Source organism: Scyliorhinus torazame, chromosome 17 (genome assembly GCF_047496885.1).
Source record: "Scyliorhinus torazame isolate Kashiwa2021f chromosome 17, sScyTor2.1, whole genome shotgun sequence".
NCBI classification, from domain to species: domain Eukaryota; kingdom Metazoa; phylum Chordata; class Chondrichthyes; order Carcharhiniformes; family Scyliorhinidae; genus Scyliorhinus; species Scyliorhinus torazame.
Window position 1 is genome coordinate 162,081,053 of NC_092723.1, and position 21,287 is coordinate 162,102,339.

The 21,287-nt window shown below is 48.2% G+C and overlaps 1 protein-coding gene and 2 long non-coding RNA genes across 3 annotated transcripts in view; 2 read left to right on the forward strand and 1 right to left on the reverse strand.

The window, feature by feature from the left end:
• Positions 1 to 21,287, forward strand: part of LOC140394348 (uncharacterized) — a 155,770-nt gene that overhangs the window by 82,463 nt on the left and 52,020 nt on the right. The gene's annotated exons all lie outside the window — the stretch shown is intronic.
• Positions 1 to 21,287, reverse strand: part of tecpr1a (tectonin beta-propeller repeat containing 1a) — a 106,598-nt gene that overhangs the window by 52,003 nt on the left and 33,308 nt on the right. The window contains exons 14-18 of the mRNA XM_072481548.1: positions 17,635 to 17,784; positions 14,893 to 15,050; positions 4,381 to 4,508; positions 3,385 to 3,487; positions 851 to 944 (exon numbers count right to left, since the gene is read on the reverse strand). Of these exons, the coding sequence (XP_072337649.1) occupies positions 851 to 944; positions 3,385 to 3,487; positions 4,381 to 4,508; positions 14,893 to 15,050; positions 17,635 to 17,784 (633 nt within the window). The remainder of the gene's footprint in view (positions 1 to 850; positions 945 to 3,384; positions 3,488 to 4,380; positions 4,509 to 14,892; positions 15,051 to 17,634; positions 17,785 to 21,287) is intronic.
• Positions 17,780 to 21,287, forward strand: part of LOC140394349 (uncharacterized) — a 30,812-nt gene continuing 27,304 nt past the window's right edge. The window contains exon 1 of the long non-coding RNA XR_011935853.1: positions 17,780 to 18,139. This is a non-coding gene — a long non-coding RNA (uncharacterized lncRNA). The remainder of the gene's footprint in view (positions 18,140 to 21,287) is intronic.

Here is a 21,287-nt window from a genome sequence, read left to right on the forward strand (position 1 = left end):
CCGGAATCGAACCTGGGACCCTGGAGCTGTGAAGCAATTGTGCTATCCACAATGCTACCGTGCTGCCCTTAAGTTCTAAGACGTACTGCAGCACCTGCCTGAGCCCAAGTCCCGAGACCACACCAGGTAAGTACCAGTGCTGCCAGAGAGGGAGGGTGGGGGATGACCTGGGGTCAGGAGGGAGGGTGATCTTGGCACGGGGTGGGAGCTCCCAGGTCCCTGAGGGGAGGCGCCCCCAGTCCGAAGAGGCCTTCAGATTGATGTGCACCCACCTCCCACCCAGGATAGAGGGTGAAAATTGAGACTGGGTGGGAAAAGGCACTTAAGTGACCATTAGGTGGCATGGATGGACTTCCAGCCAAAGCACTGCCCACCCGCCCGACTGTAAAATTGCATCTGGCTGGGTTTTCCAGCAGAAGAAAATACATCAGTGTTAACCTGCAATCCTGGAAATAAACAAATAATAACCAGTGCTTATGGTTATTGTAATTGAAGGTGTTAACAGCCCTTAGATCCAATCATAAAAATGTATGAGACAAACATGGATTGAACAAGTGGAAAGAATGAGAGGGAAGTATAGAAAATTGGCCAGCTCAGCCTGGTGTAAAGATCCCATGGCTATGACTTCAAAGAACACCAGTGGAGTTATCCCCAGCAGCCTGACCATGTTCCTGATTACAGCATGTGGCTACAGTTCAAAAGTACTTAATTGGCTGTAAAGTGCCTTGGGACACCCTAAGCTCATGAAATAAGCTACATAATTGCAAGTCTTTCCTTTCTCCCCTCTAAAGAAGTTTAAAAATAACATCAACAGTTTATAATGGGTATTAAGGCATTATGATGTACATACCCAGGTCCATTGAGAAGGAGGTTTGGTGTGTGCCTTGGTACATTCTTGCAGTCCTGATGCATTGCTCCACATGTACCTGTCAGTTGGCAGCCCCCTGTAAAAGAGGAGCTTTAGCATGGCTATTATTACAGCATGCCCTTCCGTCATAGCACCTTTCTCGCAGCAACATCTCAGCTGTTCTGTTAATAAGTTATCCAGAATCTAGAATTATACATACAGCTGGATTTTCGAATCCTGCTGGGTTTGGGAGCGGAGATGGGTAGGGGCTAAGCATCGCCCAAGCTGTTTGACATGCTAATAATAATATTCTTTATTATTATCACAAGTAGGCTTACATTAACACTGCAATGAAGTTACTGTGAAAATCCCCTAGTCACCACACTGTGGCGCCTGTTTTGGTACACTGAGGGAGAATTCAGAATGTCCAATTCACCAACAGCACGTCTTTCGGGACTTGTGGGAGGAAACCGGAGCACCCGGAGGAAACCCACAGACACAGGGAGAACGTGCAGGCTCTGCACAGACAGTGACCCATGCAGGAATCGAACCTGGGACCCTGGCGTTGTGAAACTGTGGCCACTGTGCTACCGTGCCACCCACGTTTCCCAGATCCATTCTGCCTCACGGCCCGTTTTGCAGAGGCGGGAGCAGGGAGTGGCAAGGTGGGTAGCCAATTCAGCTCATTAAAAGTTATGCAAGGCCAATTAAAGGAGACCGACAGGGATTTTTTTTCAATCAGTTTCCATGTTTCAGCAGACAGTGGGGCCAGTTCAGATGCCTGGAGGTGGGCTCCTCGTGGCAAAATGGGAGTGGCCATCTTCGACAAGAGGGGATCAAATCATCGCGCCTTGAAATTCAATGGCATTAGTATCACTGAATCCCCCACTATCAACATCATTATCATTGACCTGAGTTGGACTAGCCATATAAATATTGTGGCTACAAAAGCAGGTCAGAGGCTAGGAATCCTGCAGCGAATAACTCACCTCCTGACTCACTAAAGCCTGTCTACCACCGACAAGGCAGAAGATGGAATACTTCCCAGTTGCCTAGATGAGTGCACCTCCAACAACGCTGAAGAAGTTCGACACCATCTAGGACAAAGCAGCCCGCTTGATTGGCACCCTTTCCACAAACATTCAATCCCTCCACCACTGACACGCAGTGACAGCTGTGTGTACCATCTACAAGGTGCACGGCAGTAAGTCGCCATGTCGCCTTAGGCATCACCTTCCAAACCCACAACCATCACATCCAGAAGGACAAGGGCAGCAGATACATGGGAACATCACCACTTGGAAGTTCCCCTCCAAGTCACTCACCACTCTGACTTGGAAATATATCGCCCGCCGTTCCTTCACTATTGCTGGATCAAAATCCTGGAACTCCCCCCTTAACAGAATTGTGTATGTACCTACACCACATGGACTGCAGCGGTTCAAGAAGGCAGCTCACCACCCCCTTCTCAAGGGCAAATAGGGTTGGGCAACAAATGCCGGCCGAACGAATGAAGCCCACATCCGGCAAAAATTAATTTGAAAAAAAGTAGTGACTCCATCTCAGAATGAACTCAATTGGCTGCGTCGCAGGTTGGAAGACCTGCATTGGTGGAAGTCGTTATATAATGTAGCCATGTAAAATGGCCACCTCCAAAGGACCATGGGAATTGTGGTCAATTTGGGACACAGACAGGTACACAGCCTCTGTGTATTGCGCAAAGAAACCAGACTTGGCTGAAACTTGTATTCATTAAGAGTCGATCACCATTTCCCCCAGGACAATAGAGTTTGAATCAAGGAGTTACAACAGTAGCAGACTAACTGGCGCCACCCCCCCTTATTTGGAAAGGCCTACGTGCCTGGGACATTGATAGCTAGGACCCGCCCCGCCATAGAGGTATCCGTCCCCTAATTGGCTGAGATCGATGAGGGTGATCGAAAACCCTATCGATCCATTGGACCTGGAGTAAGGACCGCCCAAAAGGGTGCGAAAGAGACAAAGGATAAAAAGCCCTGCGCACTGGAGATCTGTCTCTTTTGGGATCCGCCTGTGTGCGACCAACTGCAGCAGAAAAACCAAGTTCAAGGACCCGCGACCATTCCTGAAGGACGAGCCCAGCTGAGACGAACCCAACAAGTTCCAAACCGACCACGTGGACCCGGATAAGGGCCTCATCTCGCATAGTGCCGGTCACTCGAAGTTAAGTAAAGGTCATCTTAGTCGTTAGGTGTAGTTTAGTACGGAGCCGCATGTGTTATTGCATAGAGATACAAGTCTTGTGGTATTAATAAACTGTGTTTTTGAGCTAACATATTGGTTGTGTGCTCATTTGGATGATAAAAGAAACAGCTTGTGGTTCACCCCAAAATAAAGAAGGCAACAATAAATGCAGACTTTTTTTTCTTTTTCATTCACAAAATTGCCTTCAAAACATGCGCAAAAATGTTTACGTTTCTAAATAAATGCTTGTAATAAGTAAGCATCCTAACGAGAATTCAGAACCAAAGTTTTATGCTGGTATATGTGTCTCATACCGACTGCTGTATCCGGTAACAGGATTCCAACGTTGGTTTTCATAGATGTAAACGCATGTTACATCTGACTGTGTGTAAATATTATCTGTACTGCTAGCCAGTCCTGAAAAAAGTAAATGACATATCACTAAAAAAGGCAAGTTTTGCAAAAGAACATCAATATTTAGTTACGTATAATTCATTTACTTGCAGATAGTAGGCATAAACAAACGTTGGAGGAACAAAACAGCAAGGTCCAACAGTCAGAGCACTACATGGTGCAAACTGTAATATTTCCACAACTGATAAACTGATCATTTCTATCAGTGGGTGAATTTTAATTCAACAACATGTGTTTATAGAGCACCTTTAACGTAGTAAGATATCCCAAGGCATTACACAGGAGTGATTATCAAACAAGTTTTGAGACCGAGTTGAAAGGAGGGAACCATCAGGCCAGATGACTGTCGATTAGAGATATAAGATGAGACATATATATATTACGCAGTGTCCTGAAGGAGGAGAGAGAAAGAGATGGAGAGGCAGAGAGGTGTAGGGATGACCTCCTCCAGCCCGACACGTCTCTGCAAACTCTGCCTTCCTCCAACTGCGGAATATTGTGCATCCACCATAACCTTCACCACACGACTGCCTTCACCCAGCTATGCCCTAAGCTCTTTCAGTTTTTACAAATTCTGATGATAAGGCACAAATGAACCATTGATGCAAAACAAAGAGTTCACAGTACAAACGCAATGAGCCCTAGCTCCAGAATAAAAAGTGAATTTCCGCATTGCTCATTTCCCGATATGAGCTGGGTTAACTGGGGATGTGCAAAGCAGAGGGTGCCTGCAGCGAAGGGAGACATGTACTGTGGTTCCTAACACCTCCTGGCAGAAAACCACAGAGATGCTTGGGCAGGCATATGTTGTGGGGACAGTGGGGTTTGTTCTTAAAATGGGGTCCACTCTTAAAATAAGTTCAGGACATAAAAGGAAAGCAACTAAAATGAATCACCTTGAAAGAAGCCACCGCCATATCCACCTGTGTAAGCCCAGGCTGTGTGATCGTACCCAATACCCCATACAATTCCTTGGCTGTTACATTCAACCAAACGGAGATGTCCTCCAATCTGACGCCAATACCTACAAAAGACAATTTTAGAATCATAGAATCTTGCAGTACACAAGAATGCCATTCAGTCCATCATTCCTGTGTCAGCTCTCTTTAAAAAAAAACTATCCAGTTAGTCCCACTTCCCCCCTTCACTCCAAGCTTTCCCTATAGCCCTGCAAATTTTTACTTTTTAAGTATTTATTCAATTTTCTACTGAAGGTTACTGCAGAATCTGCTCCACATCGTTCCAGCCGGTGATTTAATACAAAATACACAAATGCACCTGAGCCGCTTTACCAGAATCTAAAATTGTTCTCTGTGCATACGGAATGTCTTTATGAGTGTAATGTGTGCTGGTTTGCAATCCGCATAGCGGATCTGAAAAGTTTTGCAGATGGTGAATCACAAATATTTCATGACGTAGGGCAGAATTCTGAGTCCATATTAGCTGTTGGTGTAAACAGCGACATGGGTCCAAAATTCCATGAGAATCGGGAAACACCATTCTCGCCAGCGAGATCCCATTTTGTGATTTTCCATGCCCCTTGCCCGTGACATAACAAGGTTCCCGCCCAGGAAGGTTTGGAAACTCATTAAAATGCATGAACATCTCATTCGCGGGCCATCCCACTGAGACTTCTGCCCTCCCTGAATGTTTATTACGTGCCGCGATTTACAACAGCTGTATAAATTCGAGAAGCTGCCGACCTCACCTCCAACGGGGATATCGGGGGGGGAGCACTCAGGTCGTCATTACCATCCAGGGTGTCTAATGGAGAGGGGCCATTGAACAGAATGTGGGGGGGGCCAGCTAAGTGATTATTGGGTTGGGGGGATTGAGTCTCGGCATGTGGTTGGGGCAGCAGGGGGGTGTATGCTCGCAGGCCATAGCGGGCCTTCATTGTTGCTGGCAGTAGGTTTCCAGTGGATCTCTCACATGATGTGTAGTTAGTGCTTCTCAGGTCCCCCTTGCTGGCGTTAAAGCGATCTTCCCTTTTGGAGTGGCACATGGAAGTGGGTGGGAGTGATAAACAACACTGTCTGCCCCTCTACCACATTCGTGGCCGGGTGTCCATGGAGAGGGAGTGTGGTGTCCAGTGGCACCCTCGAGGCCTTTGGGCTCCGCAGGGACTGGGGTGCCTGATTGTCCCCATTAATCACATTTTGCCTTGACGTTTTTGAGTTTAATTTGTGATTCACTGTTTATTTAAGCCAGTTTCCCTTTAAGGGACTTCCCTTTTAATTTGCCTACTGGAGGAGCGGCTCCTCCAACTGGCCCAGGCACTGGAACTACATCTTTAGCAGGACTCTCACCTGCTTGACCAGCACAAGCCTCCACCTGCTGAGAAGGCAGACAGACTCCCATGAGCTTTCAGCCAAAGGCTTCCTCATGATGAAAAAATGCTGCTACAAATGAGAGGCTGTGTGTTTGGTGGTGGGGGGGTCTTGATATTACAGCATCACACAGTGGGAAGGGAGAGAACCATTGAGATTCCATCCTCTCTCAGGGCAGATGGAGAATGCACTGTCATTGCGTGGATTTGCCAGAGCATGATGTAATGATGTGATAGCAGGGAGGCACTTTATGGGTGATCAACGTGACCTTTATCACATTTGATCTTTCTAACACTTGTGACTGATCTCTTCTGGTGCCCACATTTACCCCAGGTCACTACGTGACTATTTTTCTTTGCCTTCCTCACCCTCCTGGTATATCTAGGTGTATTCCCAGGATCCACAGCTGGGGATGAGGCAGCCTGCTGACTTCCACCCCCTGCTGCCTGAGGTGTCCTTGGTGGATTGGACCTTGAGGGTCCTGGCCTGCTTTCGGGCAGCATGGGTGTTGCAGTGCTACCCACCTCGGTGTGTGGGGCTGGTGGTGTGTCGGTCACAGGAAGGGGGGGGGAGAAGAGAAAGAGAGAGGGAGAGAGTCGTCAGAGTCAGATCAGCTGGACACCCACAGGGTGGCCTGGGTGGAAGGACCCTGGCTGTGCACCCATGGCTCCTCTATAGAGGGACAGCTGGAGTGAGATCCAGAAGGCCTGTCATCCTTTGGCGTTCATACAGGTGAACTTCCACAAATGCCTGCACCATGCAGTTGATGCCCTGCACCATGCAGCTCACCCTCCGAGATGGAGTGCATGACCTGGACCATGGAATGGATATCCCTCACCACGGAGTGCACGTTCTGCGCCAAGGTCTTCAACTGTGGACACCACCCTCGCAGTGTTGGCCTCGTTGCCTCAGAGTGACGGTACCATCTCCTCGGACAGAAGACAATTGGACTGCTCCAGTCAGCCTTGCAGTCTGAGGAGGGATGCTGACATCCTTTCCTGATATTCACAACTCTGCCTTTGTAGTTCCAACAGCTCTGGGATGAATGATCCCAGGGGCGCGTTATCTGCCGGATCCCTGGGAAGTCCCTACCTCCACTTGCTGTGGATCATCAGCTGTGAGGTGCTCACTAGTGAGTGACCCAAAAGCCCTGCCTACTTAGTCCCGCCGTGGTAAGTATCTGCATTGGTCGAGGGTGCAGATGACAGCTGTGATGCCGCTTTGATGCATGTCTCCAAGATGTCTCCCTCGGAGCTGCTTGGTTCTGTGGTCTCCAGAGGGCACAAGAATGGTCCGGGCTGGCCCACTGATTGATCTGCAAGGGAAGTGAGATGGCGTTAATGCATGACTGGGGCAGACTGACAGAAGAAAGTTCACTTACATGAGGCATGAGCCATGGCTGGATGTGTTGAGCATTCTCACTTTTGTCTCTTGCCCCCTACTCGCCCTCTGCACACATGTGGTCCTGCTCCTCGCCAGCCAGCTCATGGGCTCTTTCCTCAAAGGGGATTAGGGTCTTGAGTTCAGGCACGACTCTGGCAGGCTTTTGCCTGCTCACGCCAGTTGTCATAGAGGTATCCAGGACAGAAAAGGCCTTTCGACCCATTGCATTTGCGCCAGTCAAAAAACAACCACCTAAGTATTCCAATCCCATTTTCCAGCATTTACCCATAGCCTTGTATATTTTGGTATCGCAAGTGCACACCAAAATACTTATTAAATGTTCTGAGGGTCTCTGCCTCCACCACCCTTTCAAGCAGCAAGTTCCAGACACCCACCACCCTCTGTGTGAAAAGGTTTTTCTCACATCCCCTCTCAATCTCCTGCCCCTTACCGTAAATCCGAAGGGCCTGTTCCTGTGCTGTACTTTTCTTTGTTCTATCTATTCCCCTCACAATTTTATACCTCAATCATGTCCCCCCTCAGTTTCCTCTGCTCCAAGGAAAACAGCCCCAGTGTATCCAATCTCTCTTCATAGCTAAAACATTTCAGTCCAGGAAACATCCTGGTAAATCTCCTCTCTGCACCTTTCCAGTGCTATCACACCCCTCCTATAATGTGGATTCCAGAACTGCACACAATACTCTAGCTGTGACCTAACCAATGTTTTATACAGTTCCAGCATAACCTCCCTGCTCTTAAACTCCATGCCTTGGCTACTAAAGGCAAGTATACCATATGCCTTCTTAACCACTCTATCTACCTGCCCTGCTAACTTAAGGGATCAGTGTACATACACATCAAGGTCCCTCTGGTCCTCGCATCTTCCCAAGGTCCTGCTATTTATCATGTATTCCCTTGCCTTGTTGGTCCTGACGAGCACATCACCTCCCACATATCCGATTGAATGCCATGTGCCATTGATCAGCCCATCTGACCAGCCTGTCTATATCCTCTTGCAATCTAAGGCCATCCACCCCACCAATTTTCATATCATCCGCATACTTACTGATCAACCTTCATCCATTCATCTCATTTATATAAATCATGAACAGCAAGGCCCCCAACACAGATCCCTGTGGGACCCCACTAGATACAGGTTTCCAGTCAGAAAAACATCCCTTGACCATCATCCTTCCCGTCACTCAGCCAACTTTAGATCCAATTTGTCAAAATTCCTTGGATCCCATGGGCTCTTACCTTTGCTATCAGTTTCCCATGTGCGGCCTTATCAAAAGCCTTGCTAAAGTCCAAGTAGACTACAAAAAATGTATTGCCCTCATCTACACACCTGGTCACCTCTTTGAAAAATTCAATCAATTTGGTCAGACATGATCTCCCTTTAACAAAACCATGCTAACCGTTCTTGATTAGTACCTCCCTCTCCAAATGCAGATTAATTTGCTTTCTCAGAATTGCTTCCAATAGTTTTCCCACCACTGAGGTCAGACTGACTGGCCTGTAGTTTCCTGGTTTATCCCTTCCTGCTTTCTTGAATACCGGTACCACATTAGCTATCCTCCAGTCTTCCGGAACCTCACCTGTGACAAGAGAGGAATTGAAAATTATTGCCAGTGCCCCTGCTATTTCCTCCCTTGCTTCACTCAACAGCCTGGGATACATTTCATCTGGCCCTGGAGATTTGTCTACTTTTAAGCATGACAGACCACTCAGAACCTCTTCTCTGTCTATGTTAATTTCTTTAATTTTATCACAGCCCTTCACCCAGATTTCTATACCCAAACCGGCCCTTTCACTAGTGGACACAAAGTATTCATTTTGAACCCTATCTATGTACTCCAGCTCCACACACAAATTACCAAATTGGTGGTCCGGAGCGAGCTCTACTCTCTCCCTCCTTATCCTTTTACCCTTAATGTACTTGTAAAACAACTTAGGGTTTTGCTTTATTTTACCTGCCATCATCCTTCCATGTCCCCTTTTTGCTCTCCTGATTTCCTTTTTAAGTTCCCTCTTGCGCATTCTATAAACCTCTAGGGCTTCTGCTGTTTTGAACCTGAGATATCTGCCATAAGCCCCCCTTCTTCTCCTTATTCCTTAATGCTGCATACCTTCGATATCCAGGGTTCACTGGAATTGTTGGTACCGCGTTTTTCTTGATTGGAACATGTTGGCCCTGTACTCTCCCTATTTCCTTCTTGAATGCACCCCACTGTTGTGCAATGAGGCAGATGGTGTGTGTAGGCAGGAGTCGTGCCTGGTCCGATGTTAATGAAGTGTGGCATGCGTGAGAGGGGTGTAGGAGGAAGGTTGTGAGGAGCATGGGAGGTACTGGGGTGTTAATGGGGAGGGCTGAGAGGGTGGTATGACAAGGGTTGGGACCCTGGGAGTGAGATCAGCAGGGAGGTGTGATGGGTGTGTTAAGGGGTGCAATGGGAGACGCGATGAGGCAGACTTACCCTGGCTGCACGAAGAAGATAATTCTTCATCTTTCGGCACTGCAGTCCCTTTCTCTTATGGAGAGAGCTGGCACTCACTATCGCATCCACAGCCTCCCAGGCGGGGTTGATGACCTCACTTGGTGTGTTTCTGGCCGATACGCGGGTACAGGATGTCTCGCCTCTGCTCTACACCATACAGAAGGTTGGTGAGGACTACCTCCGTGGAATGTGGTGCTGTTTTCCTGGCAGCCATCTCCCCGACCAGACAAGTGCTAGGGAGGCGTTTAAAAGAAGCATTCCATTGATTGCAGAGATCATGTTTTACCGCGATGAACGAATCAGAGGCAAGTCGCCAGGAGTGCGGTGCGAAATGCACGAGAGGCTGAATATACGGTGATGTATCTCGGCGACGGCACTGGCAGAATTCTCTCTGGTTTTCACGCTGAGACCAACAGTTAGAAAAAAATATCATAAAAGTACACCATGGTTAGTTAACGGGAGTGTAGTGGGGGGTGAGCAGGTGGTTAGAGTGTTAGAGGGGGATGGGATTGTTGTTCTATTTAGGGGAGGGGAGGGACTGCTGACAGGGGTGGGGCTGTCATGTAGTAAGAAGGAAGTTGGTGCCTGTGGCCATCCGAGGGTAGGCCTGGGGTGCCGCGTATCACGGGCCGGGTGCTGGCCCAAGGGAAGGTTTGTGATGAGTGGGAAATTGAAGGAGATGCTGTGGTCTTGGTGACCGTTTATGCCCCGAATTGTGATGATGTTGAATTCATGAGGTGGGTGCTGAGGAAGATCCTGGACCTGGACCCGCACCGGTTGATTATTGGGGGAGGGGGTACTTTACAACAGTCATCGAGAGGAGATTGGACGGGTCGAGTCCGCGGTCGGGGATGGTTTTGGCGGTGGCGAAGGAGCTGAAGGGGACCTGGACCCCTGCTGTAACGGCATACAATGTGACGAGGGAGAAGGAGGAGCTTCCCCCTACATTATCGAAGGCTTCGTCATCCTTAATTTTGAAGAAGGGCAAGGCCTGGAGCAGTGTGGGTCCTACCGCCCGATATCGCTGCTGAATGTGGATGCCAAACTGTTGGCAAAGATCTTAGCCTCGTGGATTGAGGATTGTATGCGGAGGGGTGCTAGGAGAGGATCAGACGGGGTTTGTAAAGGCGAGGCATCTGTCGGCTAATGTTAAACGATTATTGGTGGAGCTTGGCGGCACGCGGCACAGTGGTTAGCACTGCTGCCCGGCGCTGAGGACCCGGGTTCGAATCCCGGTCCTGGGTCACTGTCCGTAACCATTGCACACACTCCCTGTGTCTGTGTGGGTCTCACCTCCACAACCCAAAGATGTGCGGGGTAGGTGGATTGCCCAAGCTAAATTGCCCCTTAATTGGAAAAACAATAATTGGGTACTCCAAAATTAAAAAAATAAATTATTGGTCTCGCTATACGGAGACGATCTACTGCTTTATATCCACTGGGAGATATTGGGGGGGGGATCATGAACATCTTCGAGGAATTTGAGCGGTTTTCCGGATACAAGTTAAACATGGGGTAGAGGGAGGTCTTTCCGAACCAGTCAAGGGGGCAGGAGAGGGGTTGGGCAAGCTGCCGTTTAAAGTGGTGGGTATGAACTTTAGGTAACTGGGCATCCAGGTGGCGCGGGGATGGGAGCAGCTACATAAATTGAATTTGGCACGGTTGGTGGAGCAGATGAAGGGGGATTTTAAGAGATGGGACGTGCTCCCATTGGCGCTGGTGAGGCAAGGCAGGTCGTGAAGATGACAGTACTCCCGAAGTTCTTATTTGTTTTCCAGAACCTTTTCATCTTCCTTCCAAAGGCCTTTTTCAGGAAAATTAATCCTCTGATTTTGTGAATTGAGTGGGCGGGGAAAACACCACGGGTAAAGAAGGTGCTCTTGGAATGGGGATGCAGGGGTCGGGCTGGCTTTGCCAAATATAATGAACTATTACTGGGCAGCGAATATGGCCACGGTTAGGAGGTGGGTAGTGGGGGAGGGATCGACATGGGAGCGGATGGAGGCAACCTCTTGTAAGGACACAAGCTTAGGAGCACTGTTGACGGTACCTCTGCCGTTCTCGCCGGCCAAGTACTCCATGAGCCTGATTTGGGGGGCGGGGGGGGTTTGGACGCAGGGTTTCGGGGGTGGCGGCAGGCAGGGATCGAACGGTTTGGAGACCTGTTTGTGGCGGGCAGTTTTTAGAGTTTAGGGGAATTGGAAGAGGAATATGAGCTGCCTAGCGGGAATGGGTTCCGGTACTTACAGGTGCGGGGTGTTAGGAAGCAGGTGCCTCCCCCAGGACTGCAGGACAAGGTGGTGTCGAAAACAGGAGTTGGCGAGGGTAGGGTGTCGGAGATTTATAAGGAGTTAATGGACTGGGAGTGAGCCCCGATAGAAGTTAAACGGAAGTGGGAGGATGAGCTGGAGAGGAAAATGGAGGCTGAATTGTGGGAGGAGGCTTTGAGGAGAACGAATACATCCTGTGTGTGCTAGGCTTTATAGAATCATGGAATTTACAGTGCAGAAGGAGGTCTTTCGGCCCATCAATCTGAAGGCCTCTTCGGACTGGGGGCGCCTCCCCTCAGGGACCTGGGAGCTCCCACCCCGTGCCAAGATCACCCTCCCTCCTGACCCCAGGTCATCCCCCACCCTCCCTCTCTGGCAGCACTGGTACTTGCCTGGTGTGGTCTCGGGACTTGGGCTCAGGCAGGTGCTGCAGTATGTCTTAGAACATAAGGGCAGCATGGTAGCATTGTGGATAGCACAATTGCTTCACAGCTCCAGGGTCCCAGGTTCGATTCCGGCTTGGGTCACTGTCTGTGCGGAGTCTGCACATCCTCCCCGTGTGTGCATGGGTTTCCTCCGGGTGCTCCGGTTTCCTCCCACAGTCCAAAGATGTGCAGGTTAGGTGGATTGGCCATGATAAATTGCCCTTAGTGTCCAAAATTGCCCTTAGTGTTGGGTGGGGTTACTGGGTTATGGGGATAGGGTGGAGGTGTTGACCTTGGGTGGGGTGCTCTTTCCAAGAGCCGGTGCAGACTCGATGGGCCAAATGGCCTCCTTCTGCACTGTAAATTCTATGATATGATATGACTCTTGGAAAGCACACCCTACTTAAGCCCACACCTCCACCCTTTGGCCGTAACCCAGCAACCCCACCAAACCAAGGGCCATTTACCATGGCCAATCCACCTAGCCTGCACATCTTTGGGAGGAAACCGGAGTACCCGGAGGAAACCCACGCAGACACGGGGAGAACGTGTAAACTCCACAGACACTGACCCAAGCCGGGAATCGAACTGGGACCCTGGAGCTGTGAAGGTGAGGTGATTCATTTTGGAAGGAATAACAGGAAGTCAGAGTACTAGGCTAATGGTAAGATTATTGGTAGTGTGGATGAGCAGAGAGATCTCGGTGTCCATGTACATAGATCCCTGAAAGTTGCCACCCAGGTTGAGAGGGTTGTTAAGAAGACGTATGGTGTGTTAGCTTTTATTGGTAGAGGGATTGAGTTTCGGAGCCATGAGGTCATGTTGCAGCTGTACAAAACTCTGGTGCGGCCGCATTTGGAGTATTGCGTGCAATTCTGGTCCCCGCATTATAGGAAGGATGTGGAAGCATTGGAAAGGGTGCAGAGGAGATTTACCAGAATGTTGCCTGGTATGGAGGGAAGATCTTATGAGGAAAGGCTGAGGGACTTGAGGCTGTTTTCGTTAGAGAGAAGAAGGTTATGAGGTGACTTAATTGAGGCATACAAGATGATCAGAGGATTGGATAGGGTGGACAGTGAGAAACATTTTCCTCGGATGGTGATGTCTAGCGCGAGGGGACATAGCTTTAAATCGAGGGGAGATAGATATAGGACAGATGTCAGAGGTAGGTTCTTTACTCAGAGAGTAGTAAGGGCGTGGAATGCCCTGCCTGCAACAGTAGTGGACTCGCCAACACTAAGGGCATTCAAATGGTCATTGGATAGACATATGGACGATAAGGGAATAGTGTAGATGGGCTTTAGAGTGGTTTCACAGGTCGGCGCAACATCGAGGGCCGAAGGGCCTGTACTGCGCTGTAATGTTCTAACCACTGTGCTGTCATGCCGCCCCTCTACCTGCCTTATTCAATTCAAAGTAGTCCATTGGGCACATATGACGGTGGCCAGAATGAGCAGGCTCTCTGAGGGGGTAGAGGACAGGTGTTGGCGTACGCGGGGAGGCCTGCGAACCACGTTCACATGTTTTGGCCATATCCGAAGCCGAAGGGGTTCTGGCAGGGGTTCGCGGACGTAATGTCTGAGGTGCTGAGGGTGAAGGTGGCCAGAAGTGGCGATATTCGGAGTGTCAGAAGACCCGGGAGTCCAGGGGCGATAGAGGCCGACGTTTTGGCCTTTGCCTCCCTGGTAGCCCGGAGATGAATTTTGTTGGTGTGGAGGGACTCGAGATCACGTGATGAGCGATCGGACAGAATTCCTTTGGCTGGAAAAAAATCTAGTTCTCCTTGAGAGGGTCGGGGGAGGAGGGGGGGTGGTTTTCCCAGGAAATGGAAACCATTTATCGACTTCTTCAAGGACAGTTAAGTTGTCAGCAGAGGGGGCAGATATCGGGTCAAAAATGGGGAAGGCAGGGTGGGTGAAAGTGAACGGCAGGGAGGGTGGGGCATTTGTTATGAGATTTCCTGTTTGTTCTATTTTTGGTTTTGGGTGTGTTAGATAGAACATTAAATGCCTTAATAAAAATATATATTTTAAAAATACACCACGGTTTCTCCCATTTCAAACTGCAACATTTGGAATTAAAAACATTATACAGGTATCTGTACTGCACACAGAAACCTAATGAGTGGCTGAACTGTTAAAGTCCATTGTGCACCTCCCAACCAAATTCTCGAGATGTGGGCATTGCTGGCGAGGCAGGTATTACTACATGCCCCTAGTTGCCCTGAGAATGTTAACTGCTGCTTGTGACTGGGCCACTTCAGAGGGCAGTGAATCCATGTTGGTGTGGGACTCAAGTCACATCTAGGCAGGGCCAGCTAAGGACAACAAGTTTTCTTCCTCGAAGGACATTGGAGAACCAGTTTTTTTTAAAAACCAACCCAACAGCTTTGTGATCCCCTTTATCCACATCGTATTTCAGAACGCAGACTGAATACATTATTGAAGCACGCAGATCATGCTCAGATCAGATCTGAGCATCCTGAAAAAGACAAGGACTTACAATTGGTCACTGGGTGTAGGATGCTGCGCTGCTTCCAGATTTGGGGTTGGTTCATTGACGAAGATATCTCCTTTACATGTGACAGACCAAAGGGCTTGGTTAGACGGGGGACCATGGAGTTCCCTGCTGTCACAGCATGCTAAACTCAGGACAGCAAGCTGTAACACAACATATTAATCTGCATTACAAAATACAACTGATATAAATATCGTACAAGAATGATATGCCTTTTTACTTTGTTTGGTTGAAACTTTGCCTGCTGCAGATGGCTACGAAAAGCATTCCATTTTCTACTTGATCATCATCAAGAACAACCTGCATGGTGTCTTCAACAGTATTCGACAGGAGTGTTATCAAACAAAATTTGACTCTTGAGCTGCATATGGAAATATTAGGACAGGTGACCAAAAGCGCCAAAGAGGTAGGTTTTAAGGAGCAACTTAAAGGAGAAGAGAGATGTGGAGAGTTTATGAAGCAAATTTGAGTACAAGATTTGTTTCTGTATCTCATTGCTTTGTGAACAAGATAATAGAACAAGGAGAGGCATTAATTTTTTGTGTGAGATGCTGATATGACTTTATTAGTGGCTACCAATTTGAAAATAATGGTTTGAAGGGTTTGAATAGGGCAGGTTCACTTTATATCCCTGAAACATTTTTGGGTTGAATAGAAAAACAAAATGTGGAATTCCAATAATTTTCTGCTCCCTCAATGATTCGTCTGACATTTGTACCATGTATTTGGTGCAGGAGGTTCCCAAGATTGGACCCTAAATTGCATTGGATTGTCTGATGTCAAAAAGACAGCAACAGACAATCCACCAAAATGTGCTGAGGTTAGAGTTAAAGAAGGAACAAATAACAATTCAATCTAGAGAACCAAGGGAAGGGGGTTGCATGTGTATGGATATCAGGGATTCCCTGTGATTCAGGCCCAATCCTTTCCATAGTTGAACAGAGTACCAACAATTTATTTAAATCTCATGGCACTTTGGGTAAACAGCCAGTCAGTGTCCTTGGAGCAATAAAGCATGAGTCAGTGTCATCCGGAGAGGAAGAGCAAAAAAATTAACTGGCAGAAGGGGTAAATCGAATCAAATTATTTCTTCCAAATACAGGTTTTCCTTAGTAATGGCTCATTCTGAGGCTGACATGCCCCATTCTACAGGGAAGCAGTTCCTCCGAGACGTTCCTTAGCTCAGTGAAGCAGAGTGATTCAAGGTCATGCCCGACAAGTCTGCGGCAAAGCAATTTATGTGCTGAGCCTCAAAGCTGCTTTTGTCTGCTAGCTGTATCAAACATGACCGTTGCACAGTGACTCATTTCTTATTTGTACCATATGGTTCTGCTCTGCAGAGAAATCGCAAAAATAAAAGCAAATAAGGATCGTACCACAGACAAGTTCCTTGGCTCACATCTAAAAATCACATTACAGACTCTTGCAGTGGCTCAGGAGAGATGTGGTTGATGATGAACAGGAATTTCCCAGCTTCAATCCCTGATTCATGTTGAGTTGGCTGCGATTCTCCTTCATGGGGCAATGTGATCTTACAATTCAACATCCGCTGGTCAAAGAGAAAAGAGATAAACCAGGGATTTTGCTCCTGATCACTATCCTGTGAACTGTGCTAGGATGCGGACAGATGTGGGCATCATTAGCCAGTGCTGAGCTGCCCAAAATCTAGGCTGACACTCCTAGTGCCGGAACGGAGGGAGTGAGGCTGCAATGTTGGACCTGCTGACTTCGAGATGGGACGTTGAACCAAACCACGACTGCCCCCTCAGCTGGATGTAATGAATCCCATGGCACTATTCAAAGAAGAGCAGGGGAAGTCTCCAAGGCGACTTGTCCAATATTTATACTTCAAGTAACATCAGATAAAACCACATTAACTGGTCATACTTATCTCATTGTGGTTTGTGGGAGCTCGCTGTGTGCAATGGTTGCCGTGTATTCATTGGAACAGTGATTGCACTTCAGAATTATTTCATTGGCTGTGAAGCGTCTTGAGCATCCTGAGGTTGTGAGTGGCACCAGATAAACAGCCTCTTTATTTCCTCAGAATGAACACGAGAGTCTATAAATTCTTATTTTAATCCTGCATTGCGTCTTTCCATTTACAAAATACCCATAAGATCAGCATGTAACCTACCAGAATTAGAATTTAGATACTGTTAACATTTCAGATCGTGCAAGTTAGCTTTGAGGACTTGTTGGGCTACATGTCCCTGAAAGTCAAAATATAAGATACAGAGCTGACTGATCCCAGCTACACTGTTGTGAGAGACAACTCTGATCACAGTTATCAAAAGGCGTTACAAAAAATATTTAGAACACAGAAACAGGCCACTTGGTCCAAGTGGTCTGTGCCAACATTTATATTCCACATGGGTCTTCTCATTGCATCCCATCATTTTATTATTCTAATCCTTTCTCCCTCATGGACTTATCTGACTTCCCCTTCAATGCATCTTTGCTATTTGCCTCAACTGTTCCTTGGGGTAGCAAGATCCATATTCTAACCACTCCCCAGGTAAATAGGTTTCTCATGAATTCCTTATACGTTCACACATATAGATGTCTTTCATATTTTAAGAACAATTTATTCTTCAGTTGCTGGATTCAAACACCAGGAATCTATGGAGGCAGGATCCCACTGTCATGAAGAATGTTAACACAGGCAGTGACTATGGCTGAAGGAAATGGTTGGCAGACTTAATCATTCTTCATTTAATCACTTACCCAGTCATACATTTCTTGCTCTGTCGTTGTTGCCAACCTGATTGGACATCTCTGTTTCGTCCTCTCAGGAGTATAAATAGCAAACGAGTGTTTTGTTTCATTTGCAATCGGAACCAAAATTGTAACTTCATTTGAAAACACGTGGAGGTACTGTAACATTTTAAAGAACAAATAAGTCAGACAACTGATAGGCTATCATTAAAATGTTAGAAAACGATATCTGACTTCCGGTGACGGCGGGCGGGAGGCGGCTGCACAATGGAGAGCCCCCGCTCGGGAATGGCAATTTCGGGGCTTTAAGCCCGGTCCCAGGGTCCGCGGAGGTGGCAGAAGAAGGGAGAAGGCACGGAGGAGGCACTGAGAAGACACAGGAGGGAAAAAACCCCCAAAGAAAAATGTCGAGGGTGAGCAGAAAAACGGCCGAAAAAAACCCAGCTGGAGGTCCATCGGGGAGTGGAAAGGTCACCGCCGGGGTCACCAGGAAAAATGGAGGCTGGAGCACCAGGTAAGGCCGCACTGCTTACGGCTGACGAAATAACCAAGGTGATGGCTGCGGAATTTGAAAAGCAGTTGGTGCAGATTGCGAAATGCATGGAGACGGTGAGGAAGGAGATGAGGGAGGCTTTGAGTGTGCTGGTGGAGGAGGCGGTTTCCCCGGTGAGGACGGAGGTGGCGAGCGCAGTGGCGGAGGTGCGAGAGCAAGGGGAGGCGCTGAAGGAAGTGGAGGAGACGTTATTGCAGCACGGTGATCAACTTGCCTCGATGGGGAAAGAGATGCGGAAGGTGATGGATACTAACAAGGATCTGCGAGGAAAAATGGAAGACCTGGAAAATAGATCCAGGCGACAGAACTTGAGGATTGTGGGGCTGCCCGAAGGAGTTGAAGGACCAAAGCCGACTGAGTATTTTGCCGCGATGCTGGCAAAACAACTGGGGGAGGGGGAGGACCCCTCCCGATATGAACTGGATCGGGCTCATCGATCGTGGAGGCCTGTACCAAAGGCGAGAGAGCCGCCAAGGGCAGTGACTGTGCTTCCGTAGGTACAGGGTGAAGGAGAAGGTCCTGAGCTGGGCCAAGCTGAAGCGGGTGGTGCAGTGGCCTGGAGCTTATATACGTGTATACCAGGACTTTACAGTGGAGCTGGCAAGGAGGCGGGCTGCCTTCAACCGGGTGAAGAGGGCACTGTACATTAGCAAGGTGCGGTGCGGCATTGTATATCCAGCGAAGCTGAGGGTGACTTACAAGCTCAGGGACTTTTATTTTGGAACGGCGGAAGCAGCAGAAGAGTTTGCGAAAGCAGAAGGACTGTGGCAGAACTGACAAACTGAGGAATGGCCATGTGCCGATGTAACCTCATGACTGTATTTTCTTCTTTTTTGTATCACTGCGCGCGGGTGTAGAGATTAAAGGAGCCAAGGTGGTATATATTTGGACGAGGGAAGGGACGGGACTTTCACTCGAAATGAGAGTTCTTTGGGGTGTAGGTGGATAGGCGGGGTTTGTGTGCTAAAAGGGGATCTTTGGGCTTTCCTGGGGCCAGGCAAGTGGGAAAGGGACCCGGGCGGGGGCTTCCAGGCTGGCCGGTGTGTGCCGGCCAGTGAACGGGAGTGAGGTGGGGGGAGGGGCTGCGGCCATCGGAGCCTGGCAGAACAGGGTCAGAGTGGTCTAGCCGGGGTGGAAAGTTGGGGGGGGGGGAAGGAACCGAGGGTAGGGGGAGGAGTTTTACAAGAGGCAGTGGACGGGAGGAGCTGGAGACCTGGGGTGGGGGGGTGGGAGCTGTGTAAGATTAAGGGTGACTGCGGGTAATCCCTGATTTATTTTTGTCATTTGTTTATGTAAACATGCGGGTTGAGGTTTGGGGGTTGGTGGGTAGATGGGATCGTTGTTGTTATTATGGGGACTGACATATCTTGCTGATTATTGTTTATCGTTGATGGATGTAAATGTGGGAGAAAATGTGAAAATGGAGGAGAATAAAAAATTTTTTTTATAAAAAAGAAAACAATATCTATGTTTAAGGACACACGAAGAGTGATTATTCCAGGAAAACCAGTAGAGTCCATAAAGGGTTGCTTCTTTTATATTTATATTTAACGTACTCCCATTGATTGTGAACATACATTTGTTAAATAATTGTAGTACAATATCTTGGGCTAGGTCGGTGTAATAGAAAATGAGCCAGCGATAGGGAACTCTATCACTGTTATTACTGCTGGGAGAACACATAACTGCAAGCTGGTCAGCCTATCCACTCACAGGTTTTGTAACTTCGAGGGTTAAACTCACAAGTCTCCCAGGCCACCTGAGGGAAAGCTCTCCCATTCATGGTGAGCCAGGTGCTGCAAGATATGAAGGTGTGAGTTGACCATTTGTAAACAGGTGGCACGGTAGCACAGTGGTTAGCACTGTTGCTTCACAGGTCCAGCGACCCAGGTTCGAATCCCAGCTTCGGTCACTGTCTGTGCGGAGTCTGTACGTTCTCCTGTGTCTACATGGGTTTCCTCTGGGTGCTCTGGTTTCCTCCCGAAAGACGTGCTTGTTAGGTGAATTGGACGTTCAGAATTGTCCCTTAGTGCAGTGTTTTTCAAACTTTTTTTCCGGGGACCCATTTTTACCAACCAGCCAACCTTCGGGACCCAACCCCGCCAACCTTCGCGAAGCACGCCAGCCGACCTGCGCGACCCACCATTTTCTCTTACCTTGTTTGTTGCTGACAAAAATGGAGGAAATGTTTTGGGTCCCTTTGGCCCCAATTGTCCCTTTTGCCCCCCGAACATGAAAAAAAAAGGCTGTGACCATATAAAAACAAATGCGGCCGCGCTGCGCATGCGTGCCCGATCATCGGTGCGCATACGCATAGTTTTGCGCATGTGCACCGATGATCGGGCACGCATGCACAGTGCGGCCAAATTTTTAAAATCTGTTCCTGGACATTTTGAAGGCCACTCGCAGCTGGCATTATTAAAAGCCGGCTGCTGCGGCTGTTGCGTGTGGATTTGCGCGATCGGGAGCGCCGCGACGGACGGCTCCACGACCCGAGTTTGATAATGCCTGCCTTAGTGCACCTGAACAGGCGCTGGAGTATGGCGACTAGGGTATTTTCACAGTAACTTCATTGCAGTGTTAATGTAAGCATACTTGTGACACTAGTAAAGATTATTATTATAATAATAAGTGAAATGGTTGAGATTGACAACTCTGTCGTTTTTTTTGAAAGGGGAAGGGGCGGAAAGCACAACCGCACTCCAAATCACCCTCCCATTATTTCCTTTAATTTGCCACTTTCTTGAACATAAGAGATGGTGATTCAACCCCTCAAGCCTGTTCTGCCATTCAATTAAATCATGAATGATCTGTATCTTAATTCCATCTAGCATCCTTGGTTCCAAACCCTTCATTCTCTGCACCCAACAAGAAGCTATGAACTTCAGTTTTAAAATTTTTAGCTGACGCCAACCGTAGCAGCTTTTTGAGGCTATGAGAGGTCCAGATTTACACTTTATTAGTGACACAAGTAGGCTTACATTAACACTGCAATGAGGTTACTGTGAAAACCTCCAATAGTCACCACACTCTAGCGCCTGTTCGGGTACACAGAGGGCCAATTCAGAATGTCCAATTCACCTAACAAGCACATCTTTCGGAACTTGTG